The sequence below is a fragment of the Heterodontus francisci genome, unplaced genomic scaffold (assembly GCF_036365525.1).
Source record: "Heterodontus francisci isolate sHetFra1 unplaced genomic scaffold, sHetFra1.hap1 HAP1_SCAFFOLD_124, whole genome shotgun sequence".
In the NCBI taxonomy this organism is placed as follows: domain Eukaryota; kingdom Metazoa; phylum Chordata; class Chondrichthyes; order Heterodontiformes; family Heterodontidae; genus Heterodontus; species Heterodontus francisci.
The window spans coordinates 4,078,852-4,098,709 of NW_027140322.1; the positions used below are offsets into that span (position 1 = coordinate 4,078,852).

General features: G+C 41.9%; 1 protein-coding gene across 1 annotated transcript; it reads right to left on the reverse strand.

The window, feature by feature from the left end:
• Positions 1-2,005: 2,005 nt before the first annotated feature.
• Positions 2,006-19,647, reverse strand: LOC137359249 (scavenger receptor cysteine-rich type 1 protein M130-like; the record flags this gene model as incomplete). Its single annotated transcript, XM_068025308.1, has 5 exons — positions 19,564-19,647; positions 19,127-19,441; positions 11,993-12,307; positions 4,732-5,046; positions 2,006-2,190 (listed from the first exon to the last, which is right to left on the reverse strand). Coding segments are annotated over exons 2-5 (930 nt in total), but the record flags the coding sequence as incomplete, so codon positions are not given.
• Positions 19,648-19,858: the final 211 nt, after the last annotated feature.

A 19,858-nucleotide genomic window follows, 5' to 3' on the forward strand; every position in this document is an offset into this window, starting at 1 on the left:
CTAGAATTTGTTTAATCTACCCTATTTATTACTTCGGCTTAATAATGGAGAATGTAACCTCCAGATGTACTACTCTTAAACATCAGCTTTGCAATATGCAGTATCTTCGTGTCGAACTATGTTTGAGGATTGTGTTCATTATAACATTATCATAAATCAATTTAATGTTAATTGCATAACAGAATCACTTACATTTGCAAGGATGGGACTCTGTCTTAGACAATGAAGACATTTGAGTAATTTTAGAGATAAAGCACACGTCTGAACAGAGAATATGCAGACCTCTCTGTTCAGACAGGCTGGTGCTATTATGTTCAATGAGCAAACGAAACTTGTGAGGCACATTATCAATTGCTATTGTCTGTAAAAGATCAATGAACTAAACTACTAATTATCAATATATGACTGTTGGACCGGACCAAAGAGGGCAGAAAACAGGATCTCTCTGCAAAATGTTGGACAGGATCAGGAAGTTCCCATGGACAATTGAACTCCAGATGTACAGACCTCCTGGCTGAGCAGGAAACCAGTATTTAAACTGGTGTGGACAAAACTGATTGGACTAATTACGTCAGGCACTTTGCAGAATCAAAATCAGCGATGTGACCCATCAGACAGAGAAGTTGAAGACAAGGAGAAGACACATGGCTTCTGTAGGCGGACATAACTGCTGGGTAGAGCTTAACATTTACCGAACTGAAGAACAAGATGACATACACATACTCTACTCTATCCAGTGACTGAGTGTGTCATAACCATTCGGCACTGTAAACGTCTGACGTGAAATGCTGAAATGTATTGATCACAGATGTTGTAAGTTCTACTCTTTCATATGTAAATAAATGCTCGTTCGAACAACCCCAAAGCACCTGTCCGCACTTGCATTCTGCATAATGCAACATCTCCAGAACATATGCCCGTATTTACATGCTGCACAATGGAACTTTCAAGCATATAGTCCAAAACAACTGTCTACTTTTATGCACAGCCGAATGACACTTACAACAGAACAACTCCCACCCAGTTATCTCCACTTATATACTGTACAATGCAGCTGATTGCAAGCTCGGTGCCGGATTTGATACCAGAGCTGAGATTCCAATTTCATATTCTCTTTATCACAAGGCCGTTATCTTTCACCTCTCTCATCATTCACCCTCCTTCCTGCCTCAGCCCATCTGCTGCTGAAATGTTCACCCATGCTTTGTTGCCTGCAAACCCGAATATTTCAATGTTCTCCTGGGTGATCACCCATCCTGCACCCTCCAGGAACATCAGCTCATCCAAAGTTTTGTTGCCTGCCCCACATGAAGCCTCTCTCAGGAGCGCCACTGCATTCACTGGTTTCCCAGCCACCAATGCCTCGAGTTGTTAGTTATGATCTTCATGTTCAGACACCTTCATGCGCTCCCCCTGGCATCAGTATAACCGCCTCCAGCCTGAATCATTTCAAGAGCTCTGCTTTTCTCTGAATCTACCTTCTTGTACATTACGCACTTCCATCCCCGACAACTTTCAGTCTTGCTTTTAACCATCTAAACCCCAGATCAGAATTTCCACCGGAAACATCTCTGTGTTTGGCTCTGTGTCAGTTTTTTGTCTAATTGCACTCCTGTTAAACTTCTTTTGATGAATGCTTACTGAAAGTTCTGTCAAAAATAGTTCTTGCTGGTTAATTGTGTCCGTGTCCTCTCTCTCTGCACACCACGCCATCCAGCCCCAGCTCCCCCACCGCCCACCATCCTCACCCACTCTCCTCGAGTGAAATGACTGGCTTGAGACACCCAGGAACAAGTAACCTATATTATCACTTTTCTCAGCAGATTAGACATTTCACTTTTATGTTTTTGTAAAAGCAGTGAAGAATTTGTTCACCTGAACACAGGACCCCAACATCCATACTGTCAGTGAGAGTCGAATTCAATGTGAATAAGCTGCAGTTCTGGAGCTGCAATTCGTTTCCTTCACATTGGACATCATTCACCCAGACGGGTCCTTTACTCTCTCCGTCCTTTGAATAGTTATAAGCGGCTGTCGCTTCACCGCAGCCCAGCTGTGTGCAGACCACGTTGGCATCATTCAGGGTCCAGAGTCTATCCTGAAATCTCCACCAGCTGCCGGTGTGGTAAATCTCCACTCGCCCATCACATTGGCTGCCTCCGTTAGTCAGCCTTAGTGACCAATTTTCATCTACAATATTAAACACATTGAGAATGGTGAAATGGAAGCAAAATGTCTCATAATTTACTGCCACCAGAAAAGTTATTAATGTTAATGGTTACTATTTCTGTCATCATTGTACAGAAGGCTTGTCAGAAGATGTTATTCACCATTACCTTTTCTCAGTAAATACATTTTAGTGGCATACCGAGTAGCTTCCGCTGACTAAACTGAGCAAAAAGGGTAAAATTAAGTGGGGTTGAGCGCGGCAAATACTGCCTATAGATAAGTGATGAGATCGAAGGGTGGAATAGGGATTTTAAATGGCTCCTGACAGATGACAGTTCCTTTTAACCAATATGGAGAGAAACAGACAAGTTTAATTTGACACAATGCTTCCGATAACGTCTTAAACTGCCTCACAGGCAATGAAGCACTTTTGATTTGCAGTCACTAATGCAGTAGGTGACAGACCCGCCGGACTGAAGGTTGTCCTCCTCTCCACATGTACTGATATTTCCTGCTCTCGCCCTACACTTGACAATATCATCAACGTTTCTTCCAATTTCTCCTCCTTATCTTCACATGGTCCATCTTCAATTCTTCCATTCCCTTCCTCAACATCTCTGTTTCTGATTCTGGGGATAGGTTATTAACCAATATAAAGGGTAAGCCCAGTGACTCTCACAGTTACCTTGTTTATGATTCCTCACACCCCGTTTCCTCTAATGAATCTATCACATTCTTCCACTTTCTCCACCTGCATTGTATCTGTCTGGTGATGCAACCTTCCATACCAGTGCTTCCAGATATGTCTTCCTTTTCCCTCAACCAAGGACTCTCCTCACCTCCTCATCCACCCACCATAGTTGATTGGGCCTTCAAGCACGTCCATTCCATTTTCCATACTTCTGCTTTCACCCTTTCCCCCCTCCCAGAACCATGAAAGGATTCTGCTTCTTCTCACCTTCCACTCCACCAGCTTCCATATTCAACACATGATCTTCCACCATTTCCACCACCTTCAATGTGATGCCATTACCAAGCACATCTTCCCCTTCCCTCCACTTTTAACATTCTGAAGGGACCATTCGCTCTGTGACATCCTGATGCACTCTGCAATCATTCTCAGCACCCCTTCCCACAGGAGCATTCCATGAAAGCGCGAGAGATGCTGCCACTTCCCAGTTACGTGTACTTTTCTCACACCCAAGCCCCCAAGCACTGCTTCCAAGTGAAACAGCGATTTACTTTTAATGCTTCCTCGTTAGTATCCTGCATTTACTCTGTTGACTAATCATGATGCTATCTCCTTTACATTGGCAGACCAAACACAATTAAGTGATTAGTCTGCAAAACACCTTTGTTCAGTCTGCAAGCTTTACCTTCAGCTTCCAGTTGCCTGTCATTTTCATTCTTTATTCCACTCCAACTCTGACCTCTCCATCCACTTTCCCCTACACATTCCCAATGAAGGTTAACATAAGTTTGTGGAACAGCACTTCATCATTCCACGAGATTCCTTACAACGTTTGTGATTCAACCCTGAGTTCAGCAATTTCAGATCTTATTCCTTACCCCTTTTCCTACTTCCAATGTACACCTATAAATGTGCTTTTTACTTGGCCCATTCCAAATCTATTTGCTTTGCATTGTCCCTTTTGCCATTTAGTCTCTCCTGTCTTCTACCATATCGCAGCCTATTCCTTTTGTTCTTTCCTTGCTTTCCCCTTTCTTTAACAACTGTTAAATCTCTACGTTCAGATTAAAGATCCGCAAAATGAAAGGTTGATATTGTTTCACTCAACATACATGCTGCCAGATCTTCTGAGTATTTCCAGCACTTACTGTTTTTATTACCTATATTTTAAATTGTGAAATGTGGGAGCACTTTTGCATAGAGCAATGTCCCACATACAGTGATCAGATAACTGAGCAGATAATCTGTTATATGAGGGTGCTGGCTGAGAGATAAATGTAATCCTGGAAACTGGCAGAATTGTAATTTACATCAAGTTTGTGAAATAATCCAAGACATAGCACATTGGTGAAATAACGAGTTACTTCACTCACTATAATTTTATTGCACTTGGTGTAATGGAAATTAACATTTATCTTACGCTATTTAGCTGGAATAAAGTTCACAGTGTTTTCTATTGTACAACTGATCTTTGCTGAGAATTCCAGATAATTCATATTTGAACGGCCAACATTGATAACAGTTTCAATGCTCGAGCAACATTTCCATTCTATGGCAGTGGTCCTGGGAGCATCTTGCTGATTCTATAGCCCTTGAATAATGCCCTAGATTTACCCGGAAAGAGGTATTATATGACGATAAGTACTAATAACGAGACATTGTATGCATTCAATGTTTATTGGAGTGAAGCTCTTGGATGCATTTGTAATTTAATTCAGACCAATAAACCCACAAACACATCTCAGAATCTTAGTGTCAAAGGAAACATGGGATCAGCAAAACTAGTGAATCAGCGACCTGTGGAAATAGTCAATGATGCTTGACAGCAGAACATTTGGTGTATTTCAGTTCAATTGACTGAGATGACTCACCCGTACAGATGACACTGGCATCATTTTCATGTGAGCAGCTGAATTGATCCCAGGATGAAACAGGACAATCCCACAATCGCGTCTCGTTTCCCCGACACCTGTAATTTTCCTTCCACATTGGACCGGTTCCTTTCCCAAAGTGAGCTCCTCCTGGGATTGAGTTTACTGTCCCACACTGAAGATGCTCACAGACCACGTTGGCGTCTTCCATATCAAAGTAAAGGTCACACAGCGTCCACCACTGGTCTCTGTGTAGCACCTCCACCCTTCCAGAGCATCTGTTCATCCCATCAACTAATCGGGGTCCATGTTTCCCTGTATTGGAAACAAATCCAGATCCAAATAATTTATAAATCATCCTCCACATAGAAACAGCAAAACGGAAAATAGGTAAAAAGTTGTATCTTATCTACCACGATCATCTATCCATACTTTACACAAATTATCTGTTCAAAACAATTCAAATTACGACAGCAGCTCAAAAGCAAAATACTGCGGATGTTGGAAATCTGAAATAAATCAGAAAATGTTGGAAATACTGAGCAGGTCTCGCAGCATCTGTGGAGTGAGCAAGAGAGTTACGTTTCAGGTCTGTGTCCTTTCATCACAATAATTACTGCAGAACCTCGTTAAGAAGTTGGATGAACACTCAAAAATTAAGAGCTCTTCTTGCAAACGTTAATAGATTGTTGGTCTCTATCTCTTGGGTCTTGCAATATAGAAGTCAGAAGGATGTGATGTTTCTGTTGTATTTGTTGCCGCTTTTGGGCACCGCACTTCACAAAACCATTTGCTTTGGAGGCGGTTCAGGACAGAGTCACCAGAATGACAACAATGCTTAAAGCGTTACATTATGAAGACAAGTTGCATAAACTTTGTTTGTCGTAGATTAAATTTAGATACTTTAGAGCTTATCTAGTTGATGTGTTTAAAATGTTTAAGGAGTTTGACAGATGCGCGATAGAATATTTGGAGAACGAATATCAAACAAGGCCATTTAGGAGCTGCATTTCTTTTTGAGGGATGTGGGCATCACTGGCAGAGGTGGCAGTTATTGCTCAACTCTATTTGCCCTTGAAACCGATGTCAGGACCTTCATTTTGTACTGCAATTGTCTGCAGGGGGAATGTTCTTCTGCAATGCTGTTCGGCAGTTGCAGTTAAGGCAAAGGGAGTAAACAAAAATTGTACCTTTTGCTGCATGTGTTATAAACAGAGTGGGAAGTTTATAATTTGGTAATTAGTGGCTAAGACTGAAATATGGCCTTAACATTTAGAATTTAACTTGAACTTCAAAACAAACTGCAAGGCAGTTCATTGTTAGCAGTTAACAGTGCAATTCAGGTGAGCAGTGAGAAGTCAATCAGCTGTGATTGCCCGAATAGAGGTAAATACTGTAAGCTGGAATCTGTCTAAACTGTGGCAACTTGAATGTGCCCGAAAAGACCGATGTAAGTAAACTTCAGGTACGGTACAGAGCGTAACCACAGTTCAAAATGTTGATTGAATTCATTAGGAACAAAGTGGGAAGTTGGAATTTGCTGAGAGTAAGAAGAGGGGGAACATTCTTTTTTTATTATTTCACAGGGGATGGGGTGTTGTCGAGGCTGGCATTTCCTATCCATCCCTAATTGTCCTGGAAAAGATTGTGGTGAGCCGTCTTCTTGTACCAATGCCGTCCAAGTACTCTCGCTACACCCACAGATCTGTTAGGAAGGGAGATCCAGGATTTTGACCGAGGGACAGTGAAGGAATGATGATATAATTCCAAGTCAGGATGGTGTGTGCCTTGGAGTGGAAATTTCAGGCGGTGATGTTCCCATCCATCTGCTGTCCTTGTCCTACTAGATAGTAGAGGGCGTGTGTTTGGATGGAGGTGCTTTGTTTTGTCTGTTAAGCTTGAGTAAGTGAATGGAGTCACCGATTTAAAACAGAACCACAGCCAGCAGCAGCAGAGTCCATTGGGAGAGGCAGATAACAGGCAAATAGAGGGGAAACTCCTTCAGTGAAGCAATTGTTAGGTCAGAGTATGAGAGGGCGTGGGTAAGTTGCAAATCAGTATTACGTTAATTGGTGAGTGCTTCGTGTTTTGGCTTTAGCTAACCAGTAAAGTAGCTTTCAAACTAAAAAGCAACTGCACATAATTTTACGTCTAAAATAAAGAAAGACTAAGTTCTGGCAAACCAGTTTTTTTTCCGGATATTGGAAATTGTGAGTAACTGAACTGTCCTGAGGGAACATGTCTGTAGCAGATGTCTCTATCTGGAAACTCTGTGGCTCAGGGTCATAGAGCTGGTGTGGGAATTGGAGAAACCCCAATGGGAGCAAGAGGTGCATTGGACAGTTTGCTGCAGATTTCAATCACACCTTGTAGTGAGCTGCAGGATCAGAATGAGTTTGTTGCAGATTATAGTGCACAGTAATGGAAATCCACATGAGATGGAGATCGAGGATATGCAAAAAGTGAATCTATCCAACAGGAACAATGTACTGGCTATTTCTGAGGATAAGGATAAAGTCTGTCAGAAGGACAGCCAGAATGTTGACCTTGTTACCTTGGAATAGGAAGCAGTTCAACGGGAGGAGGAGTGGAGCATAATGTGATACTTTTAAGTGATTCAATAATTAGGGTATTAAGACTCCCACACAGTATTTGCCCAACTTGTGCAAAGTGAGGGATATCTCAAAGCAGATTGCAAGAATGGAGGGGAAATATCCATTCCTTGTGGACCATGTATGGACTGATCGCATGGGAAAGAGGAGGCAAGAGGTTCTTTTCAGAGAGTACCAGGAGCTGAAAGAAAAAAGAAGATCTCAAGGATTATTATACAAGCCGCTTGCACATTGACATAGAAAAAAAGATGAGGGAGATGAACACGTGGTTGAAGGTTATGGTGTTGGAAAGAGGTGTTACGTTTTATGGGACGCAGTCACCTGTACTGGGATATTAAAGAACTATTCTGCTGGAATGTGCTTCACCTGAATCGGGTTGGGATCAGGGTCCCAGAATAAAGGATAAATAGGGTTGTTACAGGAACCTTAAACTGGCAAATGGGTGAGGGGAGGTTGGTGGGAGACGGGGTTAATGGGTAGAGCACAGTTGGAAATGTAGTATATCTAGGTAGTACAGGGAAAGGGATAATTGAAAGATGCAACATTTGAGTAAGACCATTTTACGGTTTTACATCACGTGCATTTGCGCTGAAAATAGCAGTTGCTTTCTTGATAATAGAATTGTTAGAAATATTGGCAGACCTCGACGTTTTGGGCAGTGCACTCTGTCCATTGTCTGGAGAAATAGTTGGATCTGGTGGAACCTGTCCGTTTATATGTAGTGCAGAACGGGAATGTGGACAGGATCTTACTACTGATAGGTTGTTACATGTTCCTGTTCTGGCTGTTATTGGTCTGTTAATTATATTCCCTGGCGGGCAGCCATAAAGGCGGGGCTAAAGTGTGGTGAGTCGAAAAGACTTAGCATTTGGCAGGAAAAAAGACAGAAGCGTAAGGGGAGAGCCAACTGTGAAACAGCCCCGACAAACACATTGTTCTGCAGCACCTGTGCAAGAGCCTGTCACTCTGGAATTGGCCTTTATAGCCAGTCCAGGCGCTGCTCCACACACCGCTGACCACCCCAGGCGCTTATCCGTCGTCTCTCGAGATAAGGAGGCCAAAGAAGAAGATGATAGGTCAGTATATGCTATTGTTCTTGCTGCTGATTGGTCAGCTATTGTGCATCGTGGCAAATCAATCCATACTACTGTTCTGGTGGTGGTATGTTGGTGGCAGAGCAGGTGTTGGTGCGTTTCTTGTGTAGAAAATGCCAGATATTCACTGAGGAACAGGCCACTGTTCGGGGGACAGTATGGTGTTTATTGATCTCCATAGCTTCCCTAATGCAGTGAATGGGACAAGACTGCCATCGTCAAGCAAGCTCAACTCAAAGACCACCGCATTGAATGGTCCAATTCAAAACTCCACCTTGTCTATACTAGACCGGCATGCAAGACACAACAAAATCAAAATCATGCAAAAATTCAAAAAAACAACATTGCTCAGATCCTCGTGAATGGCAGCGATACAAAGAAAAACAAAGGATGACAAAACAGATCACAAGAGCTACAAATTTTGACAATAACTTCAGAAATATATTGTCATTAAGAGCAATGTGGTCTCATTACAATGGCAGTTGTGATATAAATGAAAATAAGGAAATGGCAGGAATTATAATAATTACTGTGCTTCAGTATTTACATGGACAGAACTTTTATTAAGGTTCCTTGTTGCCACACGTGGCCACATGCTGCCCTGACGTCGAGGACAGTCACTCTCATCTCAGTGCAGGAATTTATCTTTCTCATTCATGTTTGTACAAACGGTGCAATGAGGTCTGAAGCTGAGTGGTCCGAGAAAACCCAAACTGAACATCAGTGAGTAATTTATTGGAAAATTCTGCTTGATAGCACTGTAAACAACACCTTCCATCACTTTGTTAATGATTGAGATCAAACTGCTGGGACAGTAATTAGAAAATTGCAATTGTCACACGGCTATTTGAGAAAGGTTAGCGAGGGAAACGAGGACATTATAGATTGGTTAGCCTAACAGCTATTGTCAGGAAATTGCTAGAGTATACGTTTAAAGATGGAGTGTCTGATCACCTTGAAAAGTTACAGCCAATCAGTGAGAGCCAGCATGGATTTGTAAAAGGTAGATCATGCCTGATGAACCTGATCAATTGTTTTGTGAAGGTAACTAAAGTAGAGGACAGGGGAACCTCAATGGATGTTATTCAGATGAACTTCCAGAAAGCACTCAACAAAATCCCTCATAACTGATTGTTGGCTAAAGTTGAAGGTCATTGGATTCAGGGCAAATTATTAACTGCTCAGGAGGCTGACAGCAGGGATAATGGGCAGACAACCTAACTGGCAGGATGTGATAGTGCCGTCCCACAGGAACCTCCACTATTTAGCAATGATTTAGATGGCTGGAAAGAAAGCCACATATCATTGACATATTCAATATTGCCATTGAAAAAAATCAGCCATATTGCAATCATGTATATTTTAAGCATAACTTAACAAAAAAAATCAGTAACTGTGTAAAACTATTTCAAGATTGGCAATTGTGAGGTGTCCAATTTGGACTTTAAAAGGTTACAGAACTTTCTAAATGGTGAAAAGCCGGAAGCAGCACATGGAAAAGAGACTTCAGGCTCATGGGCAAGTACGGGAACGAACATCAAAACAACTAATGGAATGCTGGGATTTATATCTAGAGGATTGGAATACAAGGGGCTAGAAATGATGCTACAGGGGCAAAACAAAAACCCTGGTCTGGCCACATCTGTTGTAGTGTTCAGCTGTGGGCAATACATTGTTAAAAAGGATATATTGACCAGGGAGAGTATGCAGCATAAGAGATACTGGAGTTCTGAAGAAGGATCACTGACCCGAAACGTTAACCCTGCTTCTCTTTTCACAGATGCTGCCAGGCCTGCTGAGCGGGACCAGCATTTCTTGTTTTTATTATACTGGAATGATTCCTTGGCTTCAAGTGTTTCTGTTTTTTTAATCAATCATGAGATGTGGGTGTCGCTGGCAAGGTGAGCATTCGTTGTTCATGCCTAGTTGCCCTTCACAAGTGAGTGGCTTGTTCGGCTATGTCAGAGGAAAATTAAGAACCAACCACATTGCTGTTTTTCTGGAATCACATGTAGGGCAGACCAGTAAGAATGGCAGATTTCCTCCACGAAGGACATTAATGAGCAAGATTTTCTTTTAATGGCAATCGACAATAGTTTCATGGTCACGATTACTGAGACTAGTTTTCAATTCCATATTAATTAACTGAATTTAAATTCCACTAGCTGCGGTGGTGGGAATTGAACCAGTGTCCCCAGCATTAGCCTGGGCCTCTGGATTGATAGTCCAGTGACATTAGCACCACGCCACTGCCTCCTCTCATTATGAAACAGGATTACAGAAACTGTGGGTGGGTTCCCTGAAATGTGTAAGAGCCTTGTCCTTTAATATTCTTAGCCTATGCCGTTCAGCAGCAGGAATGTCTTTGGGAATTCTGCAGGTGAGCTACTTGCCACAGAATACCCATCATCTGACATGCTCCCGTCGCCTCAGCATTTTTCTGAATGGTGAGGTTCCCTGTCACTGACAAAACCCAGCAGGATTTTACAGTGGTAGTGAATTCACTGATTATAATAGCTAGGGGAGGTGTTATTCTCTCTCTTGTCAGAGATAGTAATTACCTGACACGGAGGTGGTGAGTGTGTTACTTTCTACTTATATACCCAAGTCTAAATAATGTCCTGATGTAAGTGGTCATGAACTGTTTCCTTATTCGAGTAATTATGAATGGAACTAAAGATCATGCAATCAGCAGCAATTTGCCCAACTTCTGACATTTTGATGGTGGGCAGGTAACGGACCAAGCACCAGAAGATAGTTGGGCCTCAGAGAACAAACAGGAAAGACATTTTTATATAATTGTAGTGGAAATCTGGAGCATTCCCTAACAACTCCCAAAGTAAAGAGCTGTGGATGTTGCATTCAATCTAAATTTTCAAGACTAATATTGACCGATTTTTGTTAGCTCGGTGTATCAAGGAATCTGGTTCAAAGCCAGGTAAAGAGACTTGAGGAACATATCAAGTATGATCTGATTGAATGCTCGAGTAGGCTGGTGCAACTGACAGCTCTGTACTGATCATGTGGATATGTGTCTGATCCTGTCATATTTAGCATATAAAATGCACACATTCTATAAATTAACTTTGCAATCTTTCAATTCAGGCCTGATTGCACTGAGCAGTGCTAAAGAACAGCCGTTCGTTTATACCCTGTAAGTGTTAACGTGGGCAGGGAGGGTTGAAAGGCTATTGAAATGTCGGATCATTCGTGGTGCTCACATTAAAGTATCTAAATTGGCCAGTGCATGTTAATTTAGTCAACTCCCGACTGTTGCAGCCAATATGCAATTATAGATATACATTCGGTGCAGTGATAAATAAACTTGCGGAAATTCTGCTTCTTGCAGAATAATGTTCGGATTTAGAAACATCTTGTTGATCAACTATTGTGGGTATCTTGAACCACGTTACACCAGACCCACAGCAGTAATGGTAAACTATAATGACTCGTTTAAATATGAACCTTTTAGACAGAAAGACGGCAATGTCACCTTCCTCAGTTTTCCAAATATTAAGCAGGAAGTTGTCTGCTTTTCAGTAAGTCTGTACTCACCGGAACAGATCACACTGGCATCGTTCCGATGGCTGCACTCCTGCTGAGTTCCTTGAAAAAGACGGCAGTCCAATAAACTTGTCTCGTTTCCGATGCATTCAAAGATATCACTCCGTATGAGCCCAATGCCCTCTCCAAAATGAGCATATCTTGGCGCAGACATGGCGACTCCACACTGCAGCTGACTACAGACCACATTAGCGTCTTTCAGATCCCAGTCAAGGTCACACACTGTTCCCCAGTATTCACCATACTGGATCTCCAGTCTGCCTGAGCATGGAGAGTCTCCGGATGTTAGTCTAGGAGATCTGTGATCTGAATAAGCGTATTATATCATAATAAGTATAATACATTAATAATCACAATAATACAAATATTTATATTTCAATACACATCCGATTAATCACAGATCTGGCACTATTCGTTCTCAGATCGTTCCATTCTTTTCAAAACTGATGAATCTGTGTTTTCTGTATCACTACTGCTTATACTGTGACAGGACCATAATGTTTAAAATTTTTATTTATTTATTTATAACTTACCCAGTCGCCGTGACTGTAACTGAGGAACACGCACTGTATCAGCAGTTGGAACTGGGTAAAAAGTATTGTGTGGCAAGAACTGGTACAAGGAGTCCTGTTGCTCATGTTTAACATAAATGGTTCAGACTCGTAAAAGGGAGGTACAATTATAATATTCATCAATGATATTTTCTTGGGACAATAGTTTCATACGAAGGCAGATTGTGATAAAAATACATGACGTTAACGAAATTGCAAATGAATTTCAATGCAGATAAATGTACACTTATGCATTTGGGTAGGAAGACTGAGAACACAGATTCCTTGGACAATGATAATCTAAATTGCATCGAGGAACAATGGGATTCAGAGGTACAGATATAAAAATCAATAAAATAGCAATAACAGGTTAACAAAGCTATAGAAAATACAAAAAAAGATTGATGTTTATTTATGAGAAATACGTTGAAAGGGGAGTCATACCCAGTACAAGGAAGGATTTGCTGTTGATGGGAGTTGTTTGATTGGGTGCTAACTGGTCAGTGTTTCCCTGCTTTTCTCGACAGTATGTAACAGGGCAATTTTCCACCATATCAGTTGAATCCTAGTGTTGTATCTGTACCGGATCAGCTGGTCTAGAGTTGTAGCTTGTTTTAGAGTACTGTTCTTCAGCACTACAGCTATAATGTTATCGGGCCCTAAACCTTTGCTTTGTGCTGTGCGCTCAGCTGCTTCTGAATGTTGTGTGCCGTAATCTTAGGAATGGACCGAAAAATAGAAAGCATTTGCACAGCGATAGACCATTGGCATGGATTCTCACCTTTTGTCAGTCTGAATGACTACCTTTAACCCACACTGTGTTGACTGTTTTGTAGCCATTTTGATACAGTCTGTCATGATCACCTTTCAAAGCTCTTCATGTGCAATTAATTACCTTGAAACCACATTCACAGTTTTAAGTTTAAGAACTGGACAGACAGTTTGTCACCAACAAGATGCAACAATCAGCATACAATCATAGAATGTTTACAACACAGAAGGAGGCCATTCAGCCCGTTGTGTCCATGCTGGTTATCTGCAAGAGCAGCTCAGCTAGTCCTATGCGTCTGCCCTTTCCCCATAGCCAGGAAACGAATTTATCTTCAGGTGCTTGTCCATTTCCGTATTGAAAGCCACAATTGAATCTGTCTCCAACAGACTCGCAGGCAGCACTTTCCAGATCCTGAAAACTCGCTATATAAATAAGTTTTTCCTCATGTCACTGTTGGTTCTTTTGCCATCCACCGCATAACAGTGTCCTCTGGTTATTGACCTTTCTGCCAAGAGGAGCACTTCCTCTCTATCTACTCTGTCTAGACCTCATGATTTTCAACACCTCTATCAATTTTCCTCGCAGCCTTCCCTGTTCTAAGGAGACCAACGACAGTTTCTCGAATCTATCAATGTAAATGAAGTCTTTCATCCTTTGAATCTTCCGTGTAAATGCTTGCTACACCCATTCTAAAGCATTCACATTCTTCTAAAATGCCGTGTCCAGAATTGTCCAGAATACAATACGGCAGTTGAGTTGAAGCCAGTGTTTCACAAACGTTCGTAATAACTTCCTTACTTTTTTACACTATACCACTATTTAAAAAGGCCAACATCCCATTGACTTATTAACCACTTTCTCAACCTGCCCTGCCACCTTCAACGATTTGATCACAAATACTCCCATGTCACTCTTGGCTGCAGCCACTTTATAATTGTACCCTTGAAAAGGGACTGGCAGCTAGCATTAAGAGAAATCACACAGTTTTCTATAGACAGAGAAATAGTAAAAGGGTAGTAAAAGGAGGAGTGGGGCCGATGAGGAATCAGAAAGGTGATTTACATATGAAGGTATTAACTGAATTCTTTGCACCTGTCTCTGCCAAGGGAGAAGATGCACTCCAGGCAATGGTTAAAGAGGAGGTAATTCAAATACTAGAGGGGTTTAAAATTAATAAAGAGGATGTATTAGATATACCCTGTTATATGAGAACATACATATGAATATACGAATTAGGAGCAGTAGTCGGTCACTCAACCCCTCGAGCCTGCTCCACCATTCAATACGTTCATGGCTGAACTGATTACTCCACATTTCCTCCTACCCACGATTACCTGCCACCCCCTTGGTTATCAAGAATCTACCTACCTCTGCCTTAAAAAAATTCAAAGAATCCGCTTCCACTGCCTTTTGAGGAAGAGAATTCCAAAGACTCACGACCCTCTGAAAGAAATAAATTCTTCTCATCGCTGTCTTAAATGGGCGACGCCTTATTTTTAAACAGTGACCCCTCCTTTGAGATTCTCTCACAAGGGGAAACATCTTTTCCACATCCATCCTGTCAAGACCTCTCAGGATTTTATATGCTTCAATCATGTCGCCACTTCCTCTTCTAAATTCCAGAGGATGCAAGCCTAGCCTGTCAAATCCTTCCTCGCATAACAGGTCACCCATTCCAGATATTAGTCTAGTAAACCTTCTCTGTACTGCCTCCAACGCATTTACATCATTCTTTAAATAAGGAGACCAGTACTGTACACAATACTCCAGATGTGGTCTCACCAACACCTTGTATAGCTGTAGCATAACCTCCTTACTTTTGTATTCAATTCCACTTGCGATAAACGATAACAATCTACTGGTTTTCTTTAGTACGTGCTGTACCTGCATACTAATGTTTTGCAATTCATGCACTCGGACACCCAGATCCCTCTGCATCTCAGAGCTCTGCAATCTCTCACCATTTAGATAATATACTTCCCTTCTATTCTTGCTGCCAAAATGGAAAATTTCACACTTTCCCACATTAAACTCCATTTTCCAGGCCTTTGCCCACTCACTTAATCTATCTATATTCCTTTGCAGACTCCTAATGTCCCCTTCACAAGTTACATTCTTACCTATCTTTGTGTCATTAACAAATTTAGCAAGCATACCTTCGGTCTCTGCATTCACATCATTTGTATAACTTGCAAAATGTTGAGGCCCCAGCACAGATCCCTATGGCACACCACACGTTACATCTTGTCAACAAAAAAAAAAGACCCGTTTCTGCCTACTCTCTGTTTCCTGTTAGCTAACCAATCTTCTATCCACGTCAATATGTTACCCCCCACACCATGAGCTTTTATTTTCGGCAATAGCCTTTGATGTGGCACCTTATCAAATGCCTTCTGGAAATCTAAGTACAATACATCTACCAGTTCCCCTTTATCCACAGCACATGTAACTCTTTCAAATAATTCCAATCAATTGTATAAACATGACTTCCCTTTCACAAAGCCATGTTGACTCTGCCTGATTACCTTGAATGTTTCTAAATGCCCTGCTATAAGTTATTTAATAATAGCTTGTAACATTTTCCCTAAGACAGGTGTTAAACTAATTGACATGCAGTTTCCTGATTACTGTTTCCCTCCCTTTCTGACTAAAGGAGTTGCATTCGCTATTTTCCAATCCAAATGAACCTTCCCCGAATCTAGGGACTGTTGGAAAATTAAAATTAACGCATCAACTACCTCACTAGCCACTTCTTTTAGCACCCGAGGATAAAGTCCATCAGGTCCCGGGGACTTGCCAGCCTGCAGCTCCAACAATTTACTCAGTACCTTCGCCCTGGTGCTTGCAATTTTATTGAATTCCTCCCTCCCTTCCTTTTCCTGACTTACAGCTAAAACTGGGATGTTACTTTTATACTCAATAGTGAAGACCGATGCCAAATATATGTTCAATTCATCTGTTATCTCCTTATTTTGCATTATTAATTCCCCAGACTCACATTTTAGAATTTCAACGCTCACTTTGTTGCCTCCTTTCTTTTTTAAATATATATAAACTCTTGCTATCTTCCTTTAAATATCTACATACCATTCTCTCGTACTCTAATGTTACCTGCCTTATCAATCTTTTATTCATTCTTTGCTTCTTTTTAAAAATATTCTGTCCAATCTTTTGACCTGCCTCCCATCTTTGCGTAGTCATAGGCTTCTTCTTTAAGTTTCATACTACTTTTGGCTGTTTTACTTAACCACGGATGGCGGGTCCCACCCTTGGAATGTTTCTTTCTCGTTGAAATGTGTGTATTCTGACATATTCCCTCAAATGTCTGCCACTGCATCTCTATTGACCTATCCCTTAACCTAATTTGCCAGTTCACTTTAGCGAGCTCTGCATTCATACCCTCATAATTGCCCTTATTTAAGATTAAAATATTAGTTTTGGACCCACTCTTCTCTCCTTCAAATTGAATGTAAAATTCAATTATATCATGATCCCTGCTACCTAGGGGCGCCTTAACTGTGAGGTCATTAATTATTCCTATCTCGTTGCACAGTACCAGGTCTAGTATAGCCTACTCTCTGTTTGGCTCCATAACGTATTGTTCCAAGAATTTATCCCGAAAATATTTTATGCAGTCCTCATCTAGGTTACCTCTGCCCAACTGTTTTTTACAGTCTATATGTAGGTGAAAATACCCCTAGAATTATCACTGTACCTTTCTGACAAGCTGCCATTATTTTTTCATTTATACCCCGTCCCACAGCCTGGTTAATGTTAGGTGGCCTGCACACCACTTCTGACAAGTGACTTCTTGCCTTTATGATTTTTCATCTCTACCCGAACACTTTCTACATCCTGGTCTTCTGAACTTAGGTCATCCCTCACTATTGCGCTAATATCATCATTAATTAACAGAGCTACGCCTCCACATAATCGTGGCTTCCTGCCCTTCCTAAATGTGACGTATCCTTCAATATTCTGGTCCCATTCTATATATATAAATGATCCAGACCTTGGTGCACAGGCACAATTTCAAAGTTTGCAGATGATACAAAACTTGGAAGTATTATGAACTGTGAAGAGGATAGTGCAGATCTCCAAAAGGACATTGACAAGTTGGTAGAATGTTGGATGAAGTTCAATGCAGAGAAATATGAAGTGATTCATTTTGGTAGGAAGAACATGGAGATAAAATATAAAATGAAGGGTTCAATTCTAAAAAGGTTACAGGAGCAGAGGGACCTTTGTTTAATAGTGTATAAGTCATTGACGGTGGCAGGCCAGTTTGAGAGAACGTTTAATAAAACATACATTGTCCTGGACTGTATTAATAGGTGCATGGAGGACAAGAGCAAGCAAGTTATGTTGCAATTGTATAAGGCACTAGTCCGGCCTCAGCTGGAGTATTGGATCCAATTCTGGCGCCGCACTTGAGGAAAGATATGAGGGCATAGGACAGAGTACAGAGACTTTTCATGAGAATGTTTCCAGGGATAAAGAATTTCAGTTAGGAAGATAGATTGGAGAAATTAGGACTGTTTTCCTTGGAGAAGAGAAGGCAGAGAGTTGATTTGATAGAGGTTTTCAAAACAATGAGGGTTCTGGGCAGATTCGATAGAGAAAAACTGTTTCCACTGGTGAAAGCATCGAGAAGGAAAGGGTACAGATTTAAAGAATTTGGTAAAATAAGTTAAAGTGACTTGAGGAAAATCTTTTTCATGCAGCGAGTTTTCCAGATCTGGAATGTTTGCCTGAGAACGTGGTGGAGGCAGGTTCAATTGAAGCATTCAAAAGGGAATTAACAGTTATATGAAATGGAAGATTGTGCAGAGTTATGGAGGGAAGGCAGGGGAATAGAACTGAGTGAATTTCTCTTTCAGAGAGCCCATGCAGACATGATGGGCCGAATAGCCCCCTTCAGCACTGTAACAGTTCAGTGACTCTGTGATATTGCCTCTCCTCCTTGTTCCAACCAGAATGTATCAGTTCACACTTCTCTGCATGAAATGTCATCTGCCACGTGTCCGCCCATTTGACCAGCCTCTCTTTGCCCTCTTGAAGTCTATCACTATCCTCCTTACAGAAACCGGCCAGGATTTCAGGAAAACTTGCCAATTTTCTTCCAATAGTTGAACGATGTTGAGTTTGATCGTTCAACTACTTCCTGAACTATCTTAGCTCCTTTTTTTAATATTCTGTGCATTTCACTTCCTCAATATTTCCCAAAATGTAAATGGCAAAGCGTAGGCAGCGATGGGATCTTAACGCGCAGTTTCCTCTTGTGATACCCACAATAACTGCAGACCCATTACTTCGGCTCCCCGAGGCAGAAAAACCTGCCTCCCTCCCTCCCCTGCTCCCCAGTCTCAGCTTCACAATATGTGTAATATATCAGATCCGAGGCCAAGCTCTCACTGCAGGTGGACAGCCGGGCTGACAGTGCATGCCCGGTAGCGGCTGCTGGGTTGATGAATGGAGGGTTTGAGATTGCGAAATTTCCTGCGATTCAGATCATTCACTGCGGAATTAGGGAAAATCTCAATGGAAACTTCTCTGGCTGTATTGTAAATGCGCTGAGTATCAGGTATTTGCTGCTCCTGGTGGAGAACATTTATTAAATATAGTACTAATGATATAATTTTAAACAGTGATCCTAATATTAACATTAAATCTAACCAGAAATTACTGGAATTATTATCATCTGACTTTCCGGGTACCGACCGTCCCGGATTGTTTTACTTTCGCTTCTTCCCAGATTCTATCAGCCGCGGCGGGAGATGAGAGACTGAGCGAGCTTTTTACCTGAGCAGATCACCCCTGCCTCATGGGACTGTAGCCTGGAATAGAGACCCCATTGCTCTGACTTACAGTCCCGGAGAGCGGCCTCGGTCCCGCTGCACTTTACAGCCAACGTCATAATGGTTCTGGACCCTTTCCCAAAGTGAGCTCCACCCGGTGCAGAAACTGCGGACCCGCAGCCCAGCTCCCGACACACAACAGCGGCGTCTGGCAGGTCCCAGAGATAGGAAGCCACAGCCCCCCACTGTCCCCTGTAGTGAACCTCCACTCTCCCAGCGCACCGACTGCCCCCATTCACGAGTCTCAGCTTCACCGTCTCTGTAAAATATCAGAAATATCATCAAGTGGTGATAGTGTGTTAAACCCACATGGTCCTAGCGCACGGACCATACACCTTCACCAGTCTCAGCTTCATCGTCTCTGTAAAATATCAGAAGTACCATCAAGCGGTTATAGTGTGTTAAACCCACAACTTCCCAGCGCACGGACCCTCCCCATTCACCAGGCATGAATCGATAGGAACATCGGAGTAAATATTACACATGAAAAAAAAGGAAAGGTAAATAGTAATAAACGGTGCAAACGAGCAGGGAACCGGGAGGCAGCCGGATATTCCCACCAACACAGCAGCTGCAAAGGGAATGGGGTGGCGACAGGCTCAGAATATATTTAACCTGCAGAAGTAGGGACATGGGCGTGGCTGTAATGATCACATGTTTACGTGCTCAGTACTGA